Source organism: Neoarius graeffei, chromosome 10, assembly GCF_027579695.1.
Source record: "Neoarius graeffei isolate fNeoGra1 chromosome 10, fNeoGra1.pri, whole genome shotgun sequence".
Classification (NCBI taxonomy): domain Eukaryota; kingdom Metazoa; phylum Chordata; class Actinopteri; order Siluriformes; family Ariidae; genus Neoarius; species Neoarius graeffei.
The window spans coordinates 80,106,278-80,128,569 of record NC_083578.1 but is presented as its reverse complement, the minus strand read 5'-3'; the positions used below and the strand labels follow the sequence as shown (position 1 = coordinate 80,128,569).

Genomic DNA, 22,292 nt, shown 5'->3' with positions numbered 1-22,292 from the left:
TAAAAATAGTAAGAGATAGAAAATACAACCCCGATTCCAAAAAAGTTGGGACAAAGTACAAATTGTAAATAAAAACGGAATGCAATAATTTACAAATCTCAAAAACCTGATATTGTATTCACAATAGAACATAGACAACATATCAGATGTTGAAAGTGAGACATTTTGAAATTTCATGCCAAATATTGGCTCATTTGAAATTTCATGACAGCAACACATCTCAAAAAAGTTGGGACAGGGGCAATAAGAGGCTGGAAAAGTTAAAGGTACAAAAAAGGAACAGCTGGAGGACCAAACTGCAACTCATTAGGTCAATTGGCAATAGGTCATTAACATGACTGGGTATAAAAAGAGCATCTTGGAGTGGCAGCGGCTCTCAGAAGTAAAGATGGGAAGAGGATCACCAATCCCCCTAATTCTGCGCCGACAAATAGTGGAGCAATATCAGAAAGGAGTTCGACAGTGTAAAATTGCAAAGAGTTTGAACACATCATCTATACAGTGCATAATATCATCAAAAGATTCAGAGAATCTGGAAGAATCTCTGTGCGTAAGGGTCAAGGCTGGAAAACCATACTGGGTGCCCGTGATCTTCGGGCCCTTAGACGGCACTGCATCACATACAGGCATGCTTCTGTATTGGAAATCACAAAATGGGCTCAGGAATATTTCCAGAGAACATTATCTGTGAACACAATTCACCGTGCCATCCGCCGTTGCCAGCTAAAACTCTATAGTTCAAAGAAGAAGCCGTATCTAAACATGATCCAGAAGCGCAGACGTCTTCTCTGGGCCAAGGCTCATTTAAAATGGACTGTGGCAAAGTGGAAAACTGTTCTGTGGCCAGACGAATCAAAATTTATATTAGATTAGATAAAACTTTATTGATCCCTTTGGGAGGGTTCCCTCAGGGAAATTAAGATTCCAGCAGCATCATTACAGATAAACAGAGAAAAGAAATGGAGAAAAACTTCTAGATAAATTAAAATAAATTAAGTATTTACATATACAAATATAAAAGAATAAGATGTGGGGTTAGGGTAAGCGCGTGTGTGTGTGTGCGGGGAGCAGGAAAGATCTTGCACATTGTCCGGTATTGCTTAGTGTTAGGCTAGTCTACTGCTCCTTTCTGTCCTCTGTCCTCCTGTTACCCCTCCTCCACCCCAGAGAGGAGTTGTACAGTCTGATGGCGTGAGGGACAAAGGAGTTTTTGAGTCTGTTCGTCCGGCACTTGGGAAGGAGCATTCTGTCACTGAACAGGCTCCTCTGGTTGCTGATGACGGTGTGCAGAGGGTGACTGGCATCGTCCATGATGTTCAATAGTTTGTCCATAGACCTCTGCCACCGTCACCAGAGAGTCCAGCTTCATGCCGACCACAGAGCCGGCCCGCCTGATCAGTTTGTCCAGCCTGGATGTGTCCTTCTTGGATGTGCTGCCCCCCAGCACACCACGGTGTAAAACAGGACACTGGCGACCACAGACTGATAGAACATCCACAGGAGTTTCCTGCAGATGTTAAAGGACCGCAGCCTCCTCAGGAAGTATAGCCTGCTCTGTCCCTTCCTGTATAAGTGTTTGGTGTTGCAAGTCCTGTCCAGCCACAGCCCGCGGTACTTGTAGGAAGCCACAGCCTCCACCTCGACCCCCTCGATCAGAACTGGTCATGACCTTGGTCTGGACCTCCCAAAGTCAATGACCAGCTCCTTGGTCTTCGAGGTGTTGAGCTGCAGATGGTTCCTGTTGCACCATGCAGCAAAGTCCCTCACCAGGCTCCTATACTCCTCCTCTCTGTCGTCACTGATACACCCAACAATGGCTGTGTCATCGGCAAACTTCTGAATGTAACACAGCTCCGAGTTGTAGCAGAAGTCCGCTGTGTACAGGGTGAAGAGAAGAGGGTCCAGCACCGTGCCCTGGGGTGCTCCGGTGCTGCTAATTACAGTGTCAGATGCGATGTCCTTCAGCCTGATGTACTGCGGCCTGTCAGTGAGGTAGCTGGAGATCCAGGTGACCAGGCAGGGGTCCACTCACATCCTGTGCAGTAGGGGCTGGATGGTGTTGAAGGCACTCAAGAAGTCCAAGAAGAGGATCCTCACTGTGCCATTTCCCTTATCCAGATGCGAGTGGGCTTGGTGTAGCAGGTAGAGGATTTGAAGTTCTTTATGGAAATCAGGGACGCCGTGTCATTCGGACTAAAGAGGAGAAGGATGACCCAAGTTGTTATCAGCGCTCAGTTCAGAAGCCTGCATCTCTGATGGTATGGGGTTGCATTAGTGCGTGTGGCATGGGCAGCTTACACATCTGGAAAGACACCACCAATCCTGAAAGGTATATCCAGGTTCTAGAGCAACATATGCTCCCATCCAGACGACGTCTCTTTCAGGGAAGGCCTTGCATTTTCCAACATGACAATGCCAAACCACATACTGCATCAATTACAGCATCATGGCTGCGTAGAAGAAGGGTCCGGGTACTGAACTGGCCAGCCTGCAGTCCAGATCTTTCACCCATAGAAAACATTTGGCGCATCATAAAACGGAAGATACGACAAAAAAGACCTAAGACAGTTGAGCAACTAGAATCCTACATTAGACAAGAATGGGTTAACATTCCTATCCCTAAACTTGAGCAACTTGTCTCCTCAGTCCCCAGACGTTTACAGACTGTTGTAAAGAGAAAAGGGGATGTCTCACAGTGGTAAACATGGCCTTGTCCCAACTTTTTTGAGATGTGTTGTTGTCATGAAATTTAAAATCACCTAATTTTTCTCTTTAAATGATACATTTTCTCAGTTTAAACATTTGATATGTCATCTATGTTCTATTCCGAATAAAATATGGAATTTTGAAACTTCCACATCATTACATTCCGTTTTTATTTACAATTTGTACTTTGTCCCAACTTTTTTGGAATCGGGGTTGTAAGTAAAATAGAACGAGAGAGATAAAATACAAGAATAAAAGTTACAGTGCAGAGTGAGGAATTAATTAAAAGCCTCAAATTTGATTTAATAAAAGGCAGCGGTAAAGAAGAGAGTATTCAGCCTTGATTTAAAAGAACTGAAAGATGCAGCAGACACAAAGTACTTTGTATTGATTAATGTCGGAAATAGGTTCAGTAGAATATGGATTTATCACAAAATACACACGTATTTATTATTTTGAAAACCCAGAATGATGTAAATAACAGTGAGAAAGTACCAATGAACTCCCTATACAGTCCTCTATGTAAAATTCCCTAGATAGGGAGTAGTGAATGAGTGATTTTTGGACACAGCTATCTCATCTCATCTCATTATCTGTAGCCGCTTTATCCTGTTCTACAGGGTCACAGGCAAGCTGGAGCCTATCCCAGCTGACTACGGGCGAAAGGCGGGGTACACCCTGGACAAGTCGCCAGGTCATCACAGGGCTGACACATAGACACAGACAACCATTCACACTCACATTCACACCTACAGTCAATTTAGAGTCACCAGTTAACCTAACCTGCATGTCTTTGGACTGTGGGGGAAACCGGAGCACCCGGAGGAAACCCACGCGGACACGGGGAGAACATGCAAACTCCGCACAGAAAGGCCCTCGCCGGCCACGGGGCTCGAACCCGGACCTTCTTGCTGTGAGGCGACAGCGCTAACCACTACACCACCGTGCCGCCCGGATACAGCTATCATCTTGGTTAATTCATAACTACATCCATAATCCATAACCAGAAATTCTTCCCTCTGCAAAAGTAGTCTGAAGAGGCTGAATTTGACTAATTTAGAGCTTAATTTACAAATTGCTCTCATTGGAGTATGAGAATGAAGAATATATTTCTTTATGAATGTTTATTGGCACTGCAGCAGCTGTTCTTAGGCTTCCATTATAAGTGAGTGTGGAGTAAGCAGGTTGTTATTCTTTCTATTTATCTGTGAAACGTGTTAAAATTCTTCTTTTGTCTTAAGCACACGTACTACAAATGCAGCAAATGATTATTAGGTTGAAAATCATTTGAAGTATTTGTTTTTATTCTGTTCACATTCACTGGATACGAGCAATCGTGCGCTCTGATTGGCTGCTCTACTACTAGGCTATCAGCTCATATACCGTGAGTAGAGAAAAACAAAATGGCGGAGCTTGTTGCTGAACCAACCGAGGACGAAATAAAAACTACTCGAAAACAAAACTTTTTTTTTTTTTAAAAAGTGTTTGATGGTAAGAGCGTATCTTTTGTTATTTTTCAAGAATGATTGATTATTATTATCGCATTTTTTCACAAATTGCTACCGTCATTTCGCCGGTTTGTTTAGATTCTAAGCAGAAATGATTTTGTCGGACATTTCGTATAAAGTTTTTATTTATCGAATTTGCAAAAATAAAAATGCTCCGTTTCTCTAAATCCAGTGAATGTGGATGGAATAAAATGGTTATTCGACTCAATCTAGTCGTACATGGATTATAGCAGAGCTCGGTGCTACGCGCCTCATCGGCTATCAGCTCATGTACCACTCGATTTCGTGGAATAACTGTTAAATATATAAAAAAAACCCACGAGCTTCTCATCCCAGTATGGAACCTTATCGTTCAAATAACACCTCACAAATCCCATCACTGGATTTATCTCGCTGTCTTTTATACTGTACGAAGGTATTCCTATGGTGCTTCCTGCTGTACATCTTCCATCGAAGCATATTTGACGCTGTATTTGTAAGCCAAAATATGGATTTTTTTTTTTTTTTTTGTAATTAGCTGCATAAGCAAGGTCGACATTTTAAAGCTGGAATGTTTAAATTTGGCATGAAATTATAGAGTCATCAGAAATGCTAAACAGCATAATTCCAAGCAAAAGGTCCCAAATGGGTTGTTTAAAGGACCCGTGACACGAAAATTCTTCTTTGAGTAAAACCTTGGCTTGAAATTTGTGAAATGCTGACATGATAAATAGTATTTCCTGCTAACAAAAACTTTTCATGACCATTTCATTCGACTCCGTTCACTCTTGGAAACCGGGAGCCGACGTGTCTTCTGCTTATTTCACAAAAGACTTGAGTTTTACCGTTTGCGCCAAGGAAAGAACTGGGCACAGACGAGCAGATTTGGACCCTATATGCTGATTCAGGACCTTCACATAATTGCTGGTGAACTTTTATTTATTAACATTAGGATTGTGAACTTTTGCTCTACTTTTGAAGCTGGGAACTTCATTTCAGCTTGTCGCTGATAACATCGTCTTCCTAGGAAGTTGCTTCATTTTAGACTTAGCGTTTCGGTGGCGGTCAAAGATATTTCCCACAATTCTGTGCTTCGGTTGCAAAAGAAAAGACCAAGAGTTAGAGACGGATTACGAGTTCAACTTGATCAAACCTGCCATTACGTTGATGAGAAGGAATTCATTGTTGTTTTTTAAAGATTTTTTTTTTGAGAGAGACAGACAGTTTTTTCATGCGAAGCCAAAAAGCAAGGGTCATGTATTCAGAGTGCACCATTTCAAACTACCGCTTTAAATCACACTCTCTCTCAAATGTTCATTCACCCCTCACTCGTTCACGGTCTTGTTTACATACTCGCACATTTACTAACTCAGTTGTTCGCTTCTTCATTCAGTCCCTTCTGATCGTACATTTGCAGAGAATTTAGGGATTTCGTCATCTACAATCCATATCGTCATCAAAAGATGCAGAGAATCTGGAAAATCTCTGCATGTAAGGTGCAAGGACAAAGCCAACATTGAGTGCCCATGAACTTCAATCCCTCAGGCAGCACGGCATTAAAAACTGACACGATTGTTTAAAGGACGGTACTACATAGGATCGGGAACACTTCAGACAACCGTTGTTGGTAAACAGTTCGCTGCTGCATCGACAAATGCAAGTTAAGACTCTACCGTGCAAAGAGAGAGCCATATGTCAGCATCTAGAAATACTACCAAATTATCTGGACCTGAGCTCCTCCGAGATGGGAAAGTGTGCTGTGATCTGACGAGTCCACACATTTTGAGTTGTTTTTGGAAATCATGGACCTCTGGGCTAAAAGGGAAAAGGACCGTCCAGATTGTTACCAGCACAAAGTTCAGAAGGCAGCATCTGTGATGGTATTAGGGTGTGTTAGTGCCTGTAGCATGGGTAATTTGCACATCTGTTAAGGCACAGAATGCTAAAAGGTTTTGGAGCAACATATGCTGCCATCCAGACATTTTATTTTGTTTATTTTTCTTCCCCAGGGACATCCCTGCTTCTTCCTGCTAAGCCACATTCTACACGTGTTACAACAGCGTGGCTTTGCAGTAAGAGTGCAGGTGCTAAACTGGCCTCCCTGCCTTCTGTTGACAATGTGTAGCGCATCATCTCATCTCATTATCTCTAGCCGCTTTATCCTTCTACAGGGTCGCAGGCAAGCTGGAGCCTATCCCAGCTGACTACGGGCGAAAGGCGGGGTACACCCTGGACAAGTCGCCAGGTCATCACAGGGCTGACACATAGACACAGACAACCATTCACACTCACATTCACATCTACGGTCAATTTAGAGTCACCAGTTAACCTAACCTGCATGTCTTTGGACTGTGGGGGAAACCGGAGCACCCGGAGGAAACCCATGCGGACACGGGGAGAACATGCAAACTCCACACAGAAAGGCCCTCACCAGCCACGGGGCTCAAACCCAGGACCTTCTTGCTGTGAGGCGACAGCGCTAACCATTACACCACTGTGCCGCCCTGTAGCGCATTATGAAGCACAAAATGCGGCAACAGAAATCCTGGACTTTGGAGCAACTGAAGCGGTATATTGAGCAAGAATGGGGAAATAATTTCACTTGCAAAACTCGAACTATTCGCAACACCGTGATAAACTTGCCCCGTCCCGAATTTTTTGGAACGTGTTACAGGCATCAAATTCAGATTGAGTGAGTGTATTGTTACAAAAAAGCAATAGTTTATCAGTTTGAACATTTTAAATGTCTTATTAGCTCATCTGGCCGACAAGCGATGAGTTTATGCCATCATGTACTGTCCGTCCGGTGTCGTCCATGTTTCACGAAAATTGCTGCTTCTCTCTCGATTCTTCACCAATTTTTATTCTTTTTGGCAGGAAGGTAGGTCTATCTGGCGTGCATATAGCTTCTACACAAATTTTGCATAATTGCAGTTAATAATGAAGATATGGAGTAATTAAGCCCTAATGAGCAGTTTCCACACACATCGCTTCTTCTCCCTCGATTCTTTAATGATTTTGATTTTTTTTCTGGCATGAAGGTAGGGGTACCCAGGGTGCATATAACTTCTACCCAGGTTTGCTTAATTACAATTATTAATGAAGTTATGGACGAATTAAGCCTTAATGAGCAGTTACAAAAAAAATCGCTGCTTCTTGGTCAATTCCTCACCGTTTTTTAATTCTTTCTGGCAAATACAGTGCCTTGCAAAAGTATTCATACCCCTTGAACTTTTTCACATTTTTCCACCTTACAACCTTGAACTTAAATTTTTATTGAGATTTTATGTGATAGCCCAACACAGAGTAGTACATAATTGTGAAGTGAATCAAAAATGATAAATGGTCTTCAAAATTTTAAACAAATAAAAATCTGAAAAATGTGGTGTGCATTAGTATTCAGCCCCCTGTACTCTGATACCTCTAAATACAATCCAGTGCAATCAATTGCCTTCAGAAGTCATCTAATTAGTTAAGAGTCCTACTGTGTGTAATTTACTCTCAGCATAAATACACTTGTTCTGTGAAGGCCTCAGTGGTTTGTTGGAGAACACTGAAGAACAAACAGCATCATGAAGACCAAAGAACTCACCAGACAGGTCAGGGATAAAGTTCTGGAGAAGTTTAAAGCAGGGTTAGGTTATAAAAAAAAATATCCCAAGCTCTGAACATCTCAAGAAGCACTGTTCAATCCATCATTCAAAAACGGAAGAAGTATGGCACAACTGCAAACCTACCAAGACATGGCCGTCCACCTAAACTGACAGAGCGAGCAAGGAGAGCACTGGTCAGAGAAGCAGCCAAGAGGCCCATGATCACTCTGGAGGAGCTGCAGAAATCCACAGCTCAGGTGGGAGAATCTGTGCACAGGACAACTATAAGTCGTTCACTCCACAAATCTGGCCTTTTTGGAAGAGTGGCAAGAAGAAAGCCATTGTTGAAAGACAGGCATAAGAAGCCATGTAGGGGACACAGCAAACATGTGGAAGAAGGTGCTTTGGTCAGATGAGACCAAAGTTGAACTTTTTGGCCTAAATGCAAAGCGCTATGTGTGGCGGAAAACTAACACTGCTCATCACCCTGCACACACCATCCCCACTGTGAAACATGGTGGTGGCAGCATCATGCTATGGGGATGCTTTTCTTCAGCAGGGACAGGGAAGCTGGTCAGAGTTGATGGGAAGATGGATGGAGCTAAATACAGGACAACCCTGGAAGAAAACCTGTTGGAGGCTGCAAAAGACTTGAGACTGGGAAGGAGATTCACCTTCCAGCAAGACAATGACCCTAAACATACAGCCAGAGCTACAATGGAATGGTTTAGATCAAAGAATATTCATGTGTTAGAATGGCCCAGCCAAAGTCCAGACCTAAATCCCATTGAGCATCTGTGGCAAGACTTGAAAATTGCTGTTCACAGACGCTCTCCATCCAGTCTGGCTGAGCTTGAGCTATTTTGCAAAGAAGAATGGGCAAAAATTTCAGTGTCTAGACGTGCAAAGCTGGTAGAGACATACCACAAAAGACTTGCAGCTGTAATTGCAGCAAAAGGTGGCTCTACAGAGTATTGACGCAGGGGGGCTGAATACTAATGCACATCACATCACCTCATCTCATCTCATTATCTCTAGCTGCTTTATCCTTCTACAGGGTCGCAGGCAAGCTGGAGCCTATCCCAGCTGACTACGGGCGAAAGGCGGGGTACACCCTGGACAAGTCGCCAGGTCATCACAGGGCTGACACATAGACACAGACAACCATTCACACTCGCATTCACACCTACGGTCAATTTAGAGTCACCAGTTAACCTAACCTGCATGTCTTTGGACTGTGGGGGAAACCGGAGCACCCGGAGGAAACCCACGCGGACACGGGGAGAACATGCAAACTCCGCACAGAAAGGCCCTTGCCGGCCACGGGGCTCGAACCCAGGACCTTCTTGCTGTGAGGCGACAGCGCTAACCACTACACCACCGTGCCACCCAATGCACATCACATTTTTCAGATTTTTATTTGTTGAAAATTTTGAAGACCATTTATCATTTTCGTTTCACTTGACAATTATGTGCTACTCTGTGTTGGTCTATCACATAAAATCTCAATAAAAAACTTTTAAGTTCATGGTTGTAAGGTGGAAAAATGTGAAAAAGTTCACAGGGTGGCCCACTTTAGAACATTCCTTCTGGACGAGACGGGGCCGGAGTGAGCTACGCCGTCATTTGACGGTCTCGTTTTTGTCTTGTATTCAGTTGAATATAGCATGAAAAGGATTTGGAAATCATTACTTTCTGTTTGACACAGCAGCCTTGCTTTTTTGGAATCGGGGTGAGAGATACTGTAAATTTTTATGCACCGTAATTTCTGGCTCTTGTCGGTCACACTACATGGATGTCTTGTAGTGCGTTTAGACTGGATATGTCTCTGAAGTTGTGCTAAATCTGGATATGTTCAGTGTAATCCCATATTTTACAAATGAATAAGCAGGCAGTTCTGAAAGGAACTCATGGGTTTAGTAGGTTTGTTTAATATGAGTAGCACGCTGTGTGAGCACAATCGCTATCAGGCGCGTTAAAATGTAAATAACTTTTCTAGAATTTCACCAAAACTCACTGAATTTTCAGCATTGTAAGAGAACTCCCTAAAGTATTATTCAGCAAAACCCCAGAATGATAGCACAAATCTAGAATTTTTAACAGAATTTTAGTTCTTAAAATTTAACGTAATTATGGACGTCACGCGTAACATTTACACCCGTGAAAAATCACTTTGAATGCTGTTTTGATCAAATATTCTCTGTAATAAAAAAAAAATTGCTTAAATATTATAAACACACAGTCTTTTAATGTATCAAAAAATAATTTTGATAAAGCAAGGAAATTCGGAAGAAAATTTGTTTTTTCTTTTGCTTGTTGTGCGCGTCACGCTACCAAAATCTAACTAACCCCTTCACGAACTATTCCAACTTTCATGGACTTGTAGCGCGAATAAACCTTTCAAAAAATATATATCATACTTCTCACCCAGTAAATTAGAATCCTGGTGATTTATATTCTCGTAGCTTCAGTAGATCTAGAGATTGAGTCGATTTAGAAAATCCCAAACGCTGTGAAACACGCCAGCCATCTATGGTGAGAAGTGCTGCTGTAGTTGAGAAACTCTCATTCCTCCCGCTTCCAACTAACTCCGTGACCCATACCAAAGTCATAATGTCATGTTCATCACTTAAGGATGATTTATGCCAAGTTTCACGGAAAAATACAGCGAAATAAACTTGCTAGAAGCATTTTTCAAAATCCCAAACATTATGAAACATTTCTTGTAGGGTTTCAGGTTACAAATTTCTAGAATAGAGAAATTGCGGCGCAAAAGTTTGCCACGAAAATACTCCATCCTAGCGAGTTTCACAACCGAACTAGGCAGTCCGTGACCACCCAGGAATGTTCTAGAAGGTACGCTTCTAGGCACGTGCGATCGAGAAAGACGCCACGTGAAGGTAGTATTTCCACTGTCTTATGGCATTTTTGCTTGTTTTAGCGCGATAAACAGTGCATTATGGGTAATCATTAAAATGCTGATTTCAAGGTTAAAATGGGTAAAAACAACTAATTTATATAGATATTGTAAAAATTGTGCCTAATAGTTATTTCAGTACATAAAATCAAAACCTGAATTTTTAATTTTTTCCTTATGTTACACCATTGTGCATCTATAGCATGCTACTCATCTAAAGGCCCGGTCCCACTGGCCGATGGACACAAAACGTATGCAAAAAGGACACAGCGGACGAGCAAAATTTCGGGGGTGGCTCTATCCGTTTTCATCCGCTCCAGAAATGGACAAAATTGGCGAAAATTGGCGAAAACAGAACGGAAAAGAACGGATGTGGGTAGTATATAGCGGGGATGTTAAACGCATGTTCATAGGAAGCCTAGCGGATGAAAGCGGATGGAAGTGGATGACAGCTCCGAAGGGGTTACCGGTGATAACTGAGAAGCGGACGCATAGCAGAAAGAGCGGATGCATAGCGGATTAAGGGGATGCATCACGTACGCCTAACGGAAACAAAGGGCATGTTGCGCGGATGTATATCGGATGCAGACCGATTGTCCGCTAGTTGTCCTTCTACATACTCTAGACATACTCCAGACATTCTCAATATACGAGATACATCCCAGATATAAACGCTTTGTCCGTTTTGAATACTTTATATACGAGATGCATACGCTTACATCCTTTCTATTTCCGTGCTACTAACGATGAATAGACGTTTCATGTACCTTATCTTTCCTCCCTCTTTCCGTTTTCAGCTGCAGCGGATGTGAGTTGCGAGGATGCCCAGAGGATGCAGAGAGGATACAGCAGACGTTTAACGGATGATAACGGACATAGAACGTTTGTTGCTCGTATATGTCGCGGATTTACATCGTACACGACGGAAAGTTCATCCGTTCTAAAAGTTTTGTGCAGCTCAAAACTTTTTGCGCGGATGAAATCACAGTGGACGGATGCTCGATGGATAGAGCGTATGAAGCACGTATGCAATGAGTACACAACGGATGCATAGCGTTTTCCAACGGATGGCAAAGATTTTTTTACGTTTTACATCCTCTTTGCATCCGTAAGTGCAGTGGGACCGGGCCTTAACATGTAGGTTATTATGATTGCATTTATTGTTGTGCAGTGCTGAATAGCTAACAACAGGGGGTGCTATGGTTGTGTCATAATATTTCAAACATTGGAGACTCAAACACTGAGGAGTATCTGAGAACTGAACAGCGTCCACTTTTTATAGATGCCCTGATTGGGTTTCATATCCATATATTAACTGAATATATTGGTTCGAACCACTTATGCGTATCTGAAGTAAAAGTGCATTCAGAATCACTTGACCCAAGTATAAATTCCGTATACACCGTGTACTTGAGAATATTATGCATTTGGATGAGGATATACAATCCAGTCGGGTGTTGTATAGTTTGCATAGTTTACATACAAAACAAAGAAGATTCTCAAAACGTGTGTATGTAAGAACAAATTCAGAAATCAAAATCATATCCGTCCAAAAAGGGTTTATGGCTCTGAAGATGGCGATGGTAATAGCGAAATGTCTCTTAATTTGGCCTTGCATTTCATTTTTTTCTTATTATTTATTTTTTTTATGCGGCATCATGATTTCACTATGTCTGTCCGTCCGGAACACTCGCGCAACTTTTTTTTTTTTTTACAGTTAAAATTGACCTACGTGCACCAAATTTAATTTTGGGGTCTATCTGCGGATGACCTAGCACAAGTTTGAAAGGCAGTGAGATTGACATGTATTTGACCTACTTTTAACCAGGGCTTTGAACCAGAATTTTTTTCCTATTGGTTCGTTCCGAGCAGAAACGGAATTTTAACGATTTATGGAATGTTCCAAATTTGTCAGATGGGGTAATGTTTGGGTAACAGGACTGAGTGAAAACCCAGGGACACGACTAAAATGTGTATTTTAACTAAGATATTGTGGATTTCTTATGAAAAAAATAGATTTAAACCATGGATAGGATATGGAGTCACACAACAGTGCAAAGGAAATACTGTTTCTGAAGGATTTTAATCATAATATTTCATAGTTAAGTATAAAGTTAGAGTGCGGGGGACAGGTAACACATGCTATTTTTCAGTGTTTTAGGTAGTTTTTATTAATCCTTACAGGGCTTTGAACCAGAATTTTTTTCCTATTGGTTCGTTCCGAACAGAAACGGAATTTTAACGTTTCCGGTTTTGGGTTCCACCATTAAATAGACGTTCCCGAACCGGTTAGAACAAAAAAATTTCGTTCCCGGAACGGTTAATTACGTTCCCTGTCAGCTGTTTAACAAATGGCTATAAAATTATGTCTCTGTCTCATCCAGCTTAAGCCAAATGTAGGCTAATTCTATTACAACCTTCATTAAATAAGACAAGAAATAATTCAAAACAATTATTATTTCAAATGTTGGCGATTTGGATTCTCAGTATGTCTTCCCATCTACACAAACAGAAAAAGTGCCAAAAATGAAAGATAATTCGTTTAGTGTGTTACCAAAGGCTAGTCAGGCCCTATGCATTGATGGGCTAACAGAGGTTAACGTCATTTAATTTTCGCGAGCCTCTCATTAACATGGACAAATATATTGATATCGTGTTTGAAATTGATGTTTTTGAATAACGATAGACTGCAATATTTACCTCTTATTTAAGATGTGGAGACGTGATAGTAGTCCACCCTCCCGCTCTCTCCATTCAGTCAGCGAACGTCACACAGGAAGTGAACCCCAGCGGGTCATAGAAACTTGCGCAGGAGAAGAATGACATTTTTATTTGTAGGCTACGGAAACTTTGAGGAACGAAATAAAAACCGGTATTAACCGGTTACCGTTATTTTTAATAAGCGTTTCTGTTCCGGAACATAAAAAATAATAAAGTTTCTGGTTTCGTTTCTGTTACATGTGAAATAGAAAAAGTTCCCGGTTTTCGTTTTCGTTCCTTAAACCGGTTCAAAGCCCTGCTTTTAATTGAGTCAGTGGTCAGGAAATATGAACTCGCACAACTTTTTGGGTGTTAATATCAATGTTCAGCCACCAAGCTGTGGTATGTAGGTTTGCCTTAGCAAGACCTTACTCGAGTTCGAACGGAGGCGAGATTGACATGTTGACCTACTTTTAACTGGGTCAACGGTCAGGAAATATGAACTCGCACAACTTTTTGGGTGTGAATATCGATGCTCGCCCACCAAATGCAGGTTTGCCGAGGCGACTCGCATAACTTCTGGGACGTTATTATCCGTCCTCACCTACCAAAAGTAATTCAAGATTCATGCAACTTGAAACTGCGTCATCGATTTGAAAATATGAACTTCATCTCATCTCATTATCTAGCCGCTTTATCCTTCTACAGGGTTGCAGGCAAGCTGGAGCCTATCCCAGCTGACTACGGGCGAAAGGCGGGGTACACCCTGGACAAGTCGCCAGGTCATCACAGGGCTGACACATAGACACAGACAACCATTCACACTCTCATTCACACCTACGGTCAATTTAGAGTCACCAGTTAACCTAACCTGCATGTCTTTGGACTGTGCGGGAAACCGGAGCACCCGGAGGAAACCCACGCGGACACGGGGAGAACATGCAAACTCTGCACAGAAAGGCCCTCGCCGGCCACGGGGCTCGAACCCAGGACCTTCTTGCTGTGAGGCGACAGCGCTAACCACTACACCACCGTGCCGCCCCACCTACAAATTTTCGGGAAATTTTTCAAAAGCAGTAATTGGATTCACTATCAAACTGCTCAGCCGGGAGCATCTGTGCTCCTTTGGACACGCATCTAGTATTTTAATGTCTTCTATTTAAAGTAGAGAAAATTAGGATTGATTGATTATTTATTTATTTACCACATTTAATATAGCACTCTTTTCATACACTGAGCACATTCAGAAGCACTTAACAATAAAATGTATGTAAAAATATGAAATTAAAAGACAATACCAATTAAAATCGTGTATAAAACACAGTATATAATTAACATGAAAACCTAACTAGATCATATTCGGACATTATCATAATATAACGTAAACAAGTGAGTTTTAAGAGAGCGCTTAAAAAGATCAACTGATCCCGAGTCTCTTGTATGGCACGGAAGATTGTTCCAAAGACGAGCTGCACTCCAACTGAAGCATCGGTGACCAAATGTAGCAGGCGTGACACGCGGCCTGATTCCCGATGGGTGTGATTGGGATCAAGACATTTCATCCAATAGTTAATTTTATAAATAAAATCATTTTATAATAAAATAATTTTGCAATGGTGGCCCCCAACATTGGCGAGGAAGGGGTGTTTGTCGAATATTTCTTGGATTTTACATGAATACTAGGTAGGAACCCATCGTTTTGACCACACTCGCCGAGAAAGGCGAGCCTGGGGCGATCTTGACTCACCGTTAGATTTCACAACTCGCGTTTGGCGGGTGGTTAAACTACACGCTGCGAAAATGTTTTGCTTCAGTCAAATTCCATTGAGAATTCCTTCTTTTTTCGAACGAACAAATGCCTGAAATATAAAATAATCGATAGCGTGTATGACCATGTCTGAAGTCAAGTTTATTTTTATAGCGCTTTTAATAATAGACATTGTCGCAGAGCAGCTTTACAGAATTTTAGTGACTTTTAACATGAGCTAATTTTATCCCTAATCTATCCCCAATGAGCAAGCCTGTGGCGACGGTGGCAAGGGAAAAACTCCCTCAGACGACATGAGGAAGAAACCTCAAGAGGAACCAGACTCAAAAGGGAACCCATCCTCATTTGGGTGATAACATTTTTAACTATTGGATGAAATGACCTGTATTCGTTGTGCTCAAAGGAAGGCGTTCATCTACACAAGGCTTCACCAGCCATGTTGGGATGGGATCTAGCGCTATAGATGAAAGTCTTCTGGATTTACCCGGAAATCCGGATATTTGACAAAACTCTTGAAAATCTCCGGTTTCCTGAACGGAGAAATTTATTTTTTGGATTTTTCGCGTTCCTAGACGCGGCGTAATGCTTCGCATCGTCCTTGCATGGGCGCAGTCTTTAAATAGGCCAAATAGGCACTAGAATGCAGGGTTTTGCGTGTTATGTGATGAAAATTTTTTCGGGGGACGTTGCCCCCCCATCTTAGTTTGACTTTCAAATGCTGTGTTCACACTTATACCGGTACGATAGTGGTATAACTGTATCGATACAAAGTATACCGGTACAGTTTAGTGCATCTGTCCACACTAGCGAGAAATGTTTGCAGTTTTCTTTCACGGAAGTTGAAATGCGCGTGCGCGAAATGTTTCCGTGGTTACCGAGTAGCTTCCGAGAATATGGCGGATGAAACAACGTGTGTGTGCTTTTTGTTGTCAATGTCTGGTCTGTATTTCTGGTGGTTATTTATTCAGTCGAATTGTATAAAACGCGCGAGGCAGTTGAGAAAGAAACAAAGAAAACGAATCTCCCTTTCTCCCCCCTCACTTTCTCCCTCTTCCCCTCCCTTTCTCTCCCTTTTCCCCTCTTCCTCCTTTCTTCCTCCCCCCTCTCCCTTTCTCCCCCCTTTCTTTGCTCCATGTAGCTCCACGGTCGTTTTGAGCCATTTTGACGTTTTATTTACAGCTGGAAAGCACGTGCGTATTGTATTGTATGAATAATCCGGAAGACGTAGGAATGGTTGATTGCACTTGCGCATTATATTTGTACCGATACAGAGCCGCTTCATCTGTCCACACTACAGCGAAGCGCTACAGTACCGATACTGTACCGGTACGAAACCCATACATTTGTGGGTTTCGTACCGATACAGTTATACCGCTACAGTACCGGTATAGTTGCTAGTGTGGACAGGTGTTGCGGTACGAAAGTAGTTTCGTATCGATACAAGATCCCTAGTGTGGACAGGGTAAAAAGTTCAGGATTTTTTTTTTTTTCTTTGCTCCACTTCCATCTCTATAGCTCGCACGATTTGTCAGCAAATTTCATCACGATAAGCTCAGATTTCATCCCGAGTAGCGAGTGTGAATTGTGACCAGTGTGGTCCATTAGACACAAGTTCCTGTTCCAGAATGGTATCACCAGTAGTATCTGCAGAAGATAGTCCCTAACTTCTGAACATGTCAAAAGATGTCAAAATGTTTTTTTTTTTTTTTTTCCCTCTGTGGTAGGTGTTTGAGAGGATTCTGTTTATCTGGGCGATTCGACATCCAGCCAGCGGCTATGTACAGGGCATCAATGACCTCGTCACCCCCTTCTTTGTTGTCTTCCTCTCCGAGTTTGTGGGTAAGTCCAGTGTTCTGGAAGCTGTGTGTGGGGTGGGTGAGCAAAACAAGTTACGAATCAGACAAAACACACCAGCAAAAAGCCGGCACAGCGGTTGCTTCAATCATTTTTCATTTCACTGTTGACCAAAATACACCAGCGCAGGAGGGAATATCAGACAGATGTTATATAAATAAATAACCAAGATGACCGCATCAATTTGCTGACATCCAGTCAGCTCCCTGTTGCTATGCAGTTTAACATCACAGCATGACACCAGTGCTACGTCTTTGACTCCCCCCGTGATTAGTCTGTCGGGGTTTTAAATTTAACCAAACATCTAGCTGATCAATGAATTTAAGAAATGATCGTGTCGTGATTTAAAATCAAAGATTGTAAAGTAATTTATCATGATGATATAAAAGGACATGTTAAAACTGTGTTAAATTCTTACATGTCACCGGGCACGTTTTGGGATGATGCATGTTGTTGTTGATTTTGACATCGTGTGTGTCCGGAAGGTTAACACGAAGATGTGTGTACTATTAACACATTATGTGCTGTCCTTGGTGATACACATTTGTGTTTAAAAAAAAAATGCCGAAGACCTACACAAAAAAAGTGCTGAGACAAAATTCGTGAATGACAGTAATACAGTGTTTGTGACTTTCAATACATTTATCATCATGAAGTATGAAGAGTAACGCTGTGTCCGAAATCACTCACTCGTTCACTTCTCCCTACTCCCTGTATAGGGAATTACTACAGTGGGGCAAAAAAGTATTTAGTCAGTCACCAATTGTGCAAGTTCTCCCACTTAAAAAGATGAGAGAGGCCTGTAATTTTCATCATAGGTACACTTCAACTATGAGAGACAGAATGGGGGGAAAGAATCCAGGAAATCACATTGTAGGATTTTTAATGAATTTATTTGCAAATTATGGTGGAAAATAAGTATTTGGTCAATAACAAAAGTTCATCTCGATACTTTGTTATATACCCTTTGCTGGCAATGACAGAGGTCAAACGTTTTCTGTAAGTCTTCACAAGGTTTTCACACACTGTTGCTGGTATTTTGGCCCATTCCTCCATGCAGATCTCCTCTAGAGCAGTGATGTTTTGGGGCTGTCGCTGGGCAACACGGACTTTCAACTCCCTCCAAAGATTTTCTATGGGGTTGAGATCTGGAGACTGGCTAGGCCACTCCAGGACCTTGAAATGCTTCTTACGAAGCCACTCCTTCGTTGCCTGGGCGGTGTGTTTGGGATCATTGTCATGCTGAAAGACCCAGCCACGTTTCATCTTCAATGCCCTTGCTGATGGAAGGAGGTTTTCACTCAAAATCTCATGATACATGGCCCCATTCATTCTTTCCTTTACACGGATCAGTCGTCCTGGTCCCTTTGCAGAAAAACAGCCCCAAAGCATGACGTTTCCACCCCCATGCTTCACAGTAGGTATGGTGTTCTTTGGATGCAACTCAGCATTCTTTCTCCTCCAAACACGACAAGTTGAGTTTTTACCAAAAAGTTCTATTTTGGTTTCATCTGACCATATGACATTCTCCCAATCCTCTTCTGGATCATCCAAATGCTCTCTAGCAAACTTCAGACGGGCCTGGACATGTACTGGCTTAAACAGGGGGACACGTCTGGCGCTGCAGGATTTGAGTCCCTGGCGGCGTAGTGCGTTACTGATGGTAGCCTTTGTTACTTTGGTCCCAGCTCTCTGCAGGTCATTCACTAGGTCCCCCCGTGTGGTTCTGGGATTTTTGCTCACCGTTCTTGTGATCATTTTGACCCCACGGGGTGAGATCTTGCGTGGAGCCCCAGATCGAGGGAGATTATCAGTGGTCTTGTATGTCTTCCGTTTTCTAATAATTGCTCCCACAGTTGATTTCTTCACACCAAGCTGCTTCCCTATTGCAGATTCAGTCTTCCCAGCCTGGTGCAGGTCTACAATTTTGTTTCTGGTGTCCTTTGACAGCTCTTTGGTCTTGGCCATAGTGGAGTTTGGAGTGTGACTGTTTGAGGTTGTGGACAGGTGTCTTTTATACTGATAACGAGTTCAAACAGGTGCCATTAATACAGGTAACGAGTGGAGGACAGAGGAGCCTCTTAAAGAAGTTGTTACAGGTCTGTGAGAGCCAGAAATCTTGCTTGTTTGTAGGTGACCAAATACTTATTTTACCGAGGAATTTACCAATTAATTCATTAAAAATCCTACAATGTGATTTCCTGGATTCTTTCCCCCCATTCTGTCTCTCATAGTTGAAGTGTACCTATGATGAAAATTACAGGCCTCTCTCATCTTTTTAAGTGGGAGAACTTGCACAATTGGTGGCTGACTAAATACTTTTTTGCCCCACTGTATAGAGGACTATATAGTGAGCTCATTGGTAAAATGGAAAAAAAAAAAGCTTTCGGACACTTGTCCATCGCGCTGGCATTTACGTCATTACTGTCACACAATTAAAATCTGCCAGATCAGTCGGCTGGTGGGTTTTCAAAATAATGATAAATCTATATTATACTGAACGCATTTCCCACATGTCGGTGCTTTTAAATCAAGGCTGAATACTTTTTTTTTTTTTTTGCCGCTGCCTTTTATAAAATCAAATTTGGGGCTTTCGAGTTCTTTCAGCGTGACCACAATGCATGATGGGATATTGTTTGGTTAGTGACCATCGGTTGTACACTATTTTTCGTCATGCATTGTGGGATCCTTTGAATGCACTATATAGGGTGTAATAATTCTCACTATGGGCAGCACAGTGGTGTAGTGGTTAGCGCTGTCGCCTCACAACAAGAAGGTCCTGGGTTCGAGCCCCAGGGCCGGCGAGGGCCTTTCTGTGCGGAGTTTGCATGTTCTCCCCGTGTCCGCGTGGGTTTCCTCCGGGTGGTCCGGTTTCCCCCACAGTCCAAAGACATGCAGGTTAGGTTAACTGGTGACTCTAAATTGACCGTAGGTGTGAATGTGAGTGTGAATGGTTGTCTGTGTCTATGTGTCAGCCCTGTGATGACCTGGCGACTTGTCCAGGGTGTACCCCGCCTTTCGCCCGTAGTCAGCTGGGATAGGCTCCAGCTTGCCTGCGACCCTGTAGAACAGGATAAAGCGGCTAGAGATAATGAATGAATGAATGAATTCTCACTATACATTCGGACAGCACTACAAAGTGGCGACTCCACTATATAGTGAGTAGGGAGTGATTTCAGACGCAGAAATGAAACTGCTGAATATAACGATACAGATTCATAGAATAGAATTTCAGCAGGTATAATATTTAGAAATGTTCTACGGGACAAAACGGTTATTTTTTCCAATTTAGTTTGGCAGCAACACCTTCTACGTTTCACGTGTTTCAAAACTTTGGATTGATGTTGATCTGATCATCCAAGGACCCAGGAATCACTGGCTGAGGATCATCTTCAGATCGGTCCATTTGCAGCAAAATAAACGCATAAGACGTTAACGTTCAAACAGATAATGCAGCGTCCACTTTTTACATTTTTTAAATGCAATATTTTTACACAAAGCATTCGCTGATATTACAGCTCATTCCCTCCCCGCCAACCCCAACATAAAATCTAGACACTTAATGATGAGTAACATTAGGCTGCAGCTACACATTCATACGCCAACGTTCTTATGACGTTTCACGTGACGTCACATCCACCTCATTAGTTATTCAAAACTTTAGCTGGTGGTCTCCCAAAGCTCAGTTGACAAAGCGTTTGTACGGAGAAGGTGCATGAAAAATGCCTTACGCTTACATTGTTTTCGGTTGTTCGAATCGATCAAACCATGAAACTGATCAAAGTTTCTTCAGGGTTCCCCGTGAACTAATAAAAAAGGGTGAACGAACACAGGATTTCACAAAAAGACGTCGAGAAAGGTGGATTTCGAACCTCTCGCCTGAAATCGAAGGGAGCCTAGTTGAAGCATGCTCGAGTTTGCAGTGATCACTTGGTGAAAGGTTTGTATTTCCCTCTCAGTTCTGTCCTTAGTGTTTTCCAAGTACTTTTCTTGCTGTGTGTCGTTATTTTACGCTACTTTTTTTCTTTTTATTCATGAAGAACTAAAGTCCCCAGCTGTTTCTTTGTTTCCTCCTCACAAAGTCCATATGCATGAAGGTCGCGACAAAATTCTTCCCCAGCCGTACAGTTACAATGCGCCATGATCACTTCTCCGTCTTGTTTAACTAATAGCCCTTTTCCACTACCCTTTTTCAGCTCACTTCAGCCCGACACGGCTCGTGTTTCGACTACCTCAGAGCAGCACGACTCGGCTCGCTTCAGCCCTACTCAGCACCCAAAACTCGCACAGTTTTGGAGTGGGGCTGAAGCGAGCCAAACCGAGCTGAGTGAGGCTAGGGGCGTGAGGAGACACTCCCCTGTGCACTGATTGGTGAGGAGGAGTGTCCTCACACGCCCACACACGCCCCGCGAGCACGCTGGGATCTGTAAACACCATAAACCCGGAAGAAGAAGAATAATAATTACGAATTACGAGAATTTCTGAAGCCTTATGCGCCTCGCCTCATCTACACGCTCTTGCCAGTATCTGTTGGCGTTGTCGGTGACAACAAGCCACAGCACCAAGACCAGCAACACTAACGACTCCATGTCCTCCATGTTTATTGTTTACTATCCGGGTCGTGAGACTACCGCTTAAAAGGTCACTGATGTCACTGTTTGCGCCGCCTAACGACATCACGTGACGTCCACCCACTTTTGCTAACTCCACCCAATGTGTCCACCCACTTCCAGCCAGCACGGTTCAGTGCGGTTGTAGTCGAAATGCAACTCCAACAGCCCCACTCAGCCCAACTCAGCCGCGTTGGTAGTGGAAAAGCGGCATAAGATCCAGGTCTTTTAAAGGGGTTTCTGATGATCTTTTGCCCCTTTTCCACCAAAGCAGTTCCAGGGCTGGTTCGGGGCCAGTGCTTAGTTTGGAACCGGGTTTTCTGTTTCCACTGGCAAAGAACTGGCTCTGGGGCCAGAAAAAACGGTTCCAGGCTAGCACCAACTCTCTGCTGGGCCAGAGGAAAGAACCACTTGCGTCAGCGGGGGGGCGGAGTTGTTAAGACCAACAACAATAACAAGACCGCGAAAGATCGCCATTTTTAAGCGACGAGAAGCAGCAGCTGTACAAACGCAAAGTCATCCATTATTATTATTATTGCTGTTGTTGCTGCTGCTGCTTCTTCCGTGTTGTTTTTGCTTCGATATTCGCGCCAAGGTTTATGCAAACGTAGCGCCGTAACTGACGTATACAGCGATGTAATGACGTGGCTCCGCTTA

At 42.7% G+C, this 22,292-nt stretch overlaps 1 protein-coding gene across 1 annotated transcript in view; it reads left to right on the top strand.

Annotated features, from left to right (window-relative positions):
* Positions 1-22,292, top strand: part of tbc1d22b (TBC1 domain family, member 22B) — a 198,383-nt gene that overhangs the window by 77,338 nt on the left and 98,753 nt on the right. Inside the window, exon 7 of the mRNA XM_060932378.1 lies at positions 16,896-17,010. Within this exon, the coding sequence (XP_060788361.1) occupies positions 16,896-17,010 (115 nt within the window). The remainder of the gene's footprint in view (positions 1-16,895; positions 17,011-22,292) is intronic.